This window comes from Apteryx rowi, unplaced genomic scaffold, assembly GCF_003343035.1.
Source record: "Apteryx rowi isolate R43461 unplaced genomic scaffold, aptRow1 scaffold_2806, whole genome shotgun sequence".
Taxonomy (NCBI): Eukaryota; Metazoa; Chordata; class Aves; order Apterygiformes; family Apterygidae; genus Apteryx; species Apteryx rowi.
Window position 1 is genome coordinate 1 of NW_020449204.1, and position 2,479 is coordinate 2,479.

The 2,479-nt window shown below is 69.5% G+C and overlaps 1 protein-coding gene across 1 annotated transcript; it reads left to right on the top strand.

Moving 5' to 3' along the window:
- Window positions 1–1,525: 1,525 nt before the first annotated feature.
- Window positions 1,526–2,475, top strand: LOC112967576 (sphingosine 1-phosphate receptor 1-like; the record flags this gene model as incomplete). The annotated part of the gene is made up of 1 exon (XM_026068892.1): window positions 1,526–2,475. A coding segment is annotated over exon 1 (915 nt), but the record flags the coding sequence as incomplete, so codon positions are not given.
- Between the last annotated feature and the right edge of the window lie 4 nt (window positions 2,476–2,479).

Sequence of the window (2,479 nt, forward strand, 5' to 3'; positions counted from 1 at the left end):
CGGTGCAAACGGCCCCCCCGGTGCCCGTGCAAGGGGCGAGCGTGCATTGCACGGGGGTGCACCCCGCCATGTGCACCCCCCCCAGCTTTAATTGCCTGATTGATTGACACATACATATATATATATATATATGCATACCTATATATATATATATATGCACATTTGCTGGGGGGGGGCTGGGACCCCCCCTTTCCTCCCCTTTCCCCCCCTTTCCCCCCCCCAAACCCGCTCTGTGCCTGGCCCCGGCCACGTCCAGGTGCGAGCGGCTGTCGCGCCGGGAGTCCCAGCTGCTCCGCCGGGGAGGGCGCTGGCACCGTGCCGCAGCCCCCCCAGGCCCCGGATCCGGCCCCCCCGCCCCGACCCCCCGCACATGCTCTCGAGGGGAGGGGGGGGTGCGGGCCCCACCCTGCCCGCGCTCCAGCTGCGCCGAATATTTGGGCGCATATTTGGGCCGTGCCCCAGCGGCGGCGGGGGCAGAGCTGCGAGCTGCCGCCGCCGCCACCACCGCGGCGTCTGGGCGGGCTGCGGGTCCCGGGGGCTCGCTGGGCACCCGCGGGGCCGGCGTGGGCGCACGGGTGCACGCGCATCGCGGGGCGCGCGAGGACGGCGTGGGTGCACGTGCATCGCGGGGCATGCGGGGCCAGCGTGGGCGCACGGGTGCACGTGCATCGCGGGGCATGCGAGGCCGGCATGGGTGGGTGCATGGGTTTACGTGCATCACGGGACGCCCGTGCATCATGGGGCGCCCACGGGCCTGGCGTGGGTGCATGGGCACCCGTGCATTGCGGGGTGCCTGTGCATTGTGGGGCACCCATGCATGGCGGGGTGCCGGCAGGGCCTTTGTGGGTGTATGGGCACCTGTGCATCACAGGGCACCCATGCATGGTGGGGTGCCTGCAGGGCCGGCATGGGTGCACGTGCATCGGGCACATGGGGCCGGAATGGGTGCACATGCATCGCAGGACGCCCGTGCATCGCAGGGCGCCTGCAGGGCCAGTGTGGGTGCATGGGTGCCTGTGCATCTTGGGGCACCCGTGCATGGTGGGGCACCTGCAGGACTGGCGTGGGTGCACGTGCATCGCGGGGCACCTGTGCATCGTGGGGTGCCTGCAGGGCCGGTGTGGGTGCACGTGCATTGTGGGGTGCATGGGGCCAGCATGGGTGCATAGGCGCCTGTGCATCGCGGGGCACCTGTGCATGGTGGGGCGCCTGCAGGGCCGGTGTGGGTGCACGTGCATCGTGGGGTGCCCGCAGGGCCAGTGTGGGTGCATGGGCACCTGTGTATTGCGGGGCACCCGTGCATGGCAGGGTGCCTGCAGGGCCAGCGTGGGTGCACGTGCATCGTGGGGTGCATGGGGCTGGCGTGGGTGCATGGGCACCTGTGCATCACAGGATGCCCGTGCATGGCGGGGCGCGGGCGCACGAGCCACACGTGCCGGCTCCGAGCCCCTCTGGCCTCCTTGCAGGTCCCGCGGAGCACGGGGATGGCGGCGGCACGACCCTCACCGGCGCGGGCGCCCCGGGACCCCGGCGYGTAGCCGCCCCGGGCCGGCAGCCGGCATGGAGCTGGCCGAGGCGCCGGGACGCCTGGTGCGGCTCTACCGCGAGTACCACAACAACGAGATCATCTCGCTGCACTACAACTACACGGGCAAGCTGCACGCCGGGCGCTACAAGGGCAGCCTGCGGCCCGAGGCCGTCGTCTTCCTGGTCATCTGCGGCGTCATCGTGCTGGAGAACCTGGTGGTGCTGCTGGCCATCTGGAGAAACAAGAAGTTCCACTCGCCCATGTACTACCTGCTGGGCAACCTGACGCTCTCCGACCTCCTGGCCGGCGTCGCCTACACGGCCAACATCGTCATGTCCGGGGCCAACACGCTGAAGCTGACGCCGGTGCTGTGGTTCCTGCGGGAGGGCGGCGTCTTCGTGACGCTGGCGGCCTCGGTGCTGAGCCTGCTGGCCATCGCCATCGAGCGCCACATCACCATGATCCGCATGAAGCTCTACCACGGGGACAAGAAGGGGCGGATGTTCCTGCTGGTGGCGGCCAGCTGGGCGGCCTCGGTGCTGCTGGGCGCGCTGCCCATCCTGGGCTGGAACTGCATCGACGACCTGCCGCAGTGCTCCACCGTCCTGCCGCTCTACTCCAAGCGCTACGTCTTCTTCTGCATCACCGTCTTCCTGGCCATCCTGGTCTCCATCGTGGTGCTCTACGCCCGCGTCTACCGCGCGGTCAAGGTGAACGGCCGGCGCCTGGGCGGCCTCCGCAAGGGCGCCCTGCGCAAGTCCCAGAAGTACCTGGCGCTGCTGCGGACGGTCACCATCGTGGTGGGCACCTTCATCGCCTGCTGGCTGCCCCTCTTCCTGCTGCTGCTGCTCGACGTMTGGTGCTACCCGCAGGCGTGCGGCGTGCTCTACCAGGCGGACTACTTCCTGGGGCTGGCCATGACCAACTCGCTGCTCAACCCCGTCATCTACA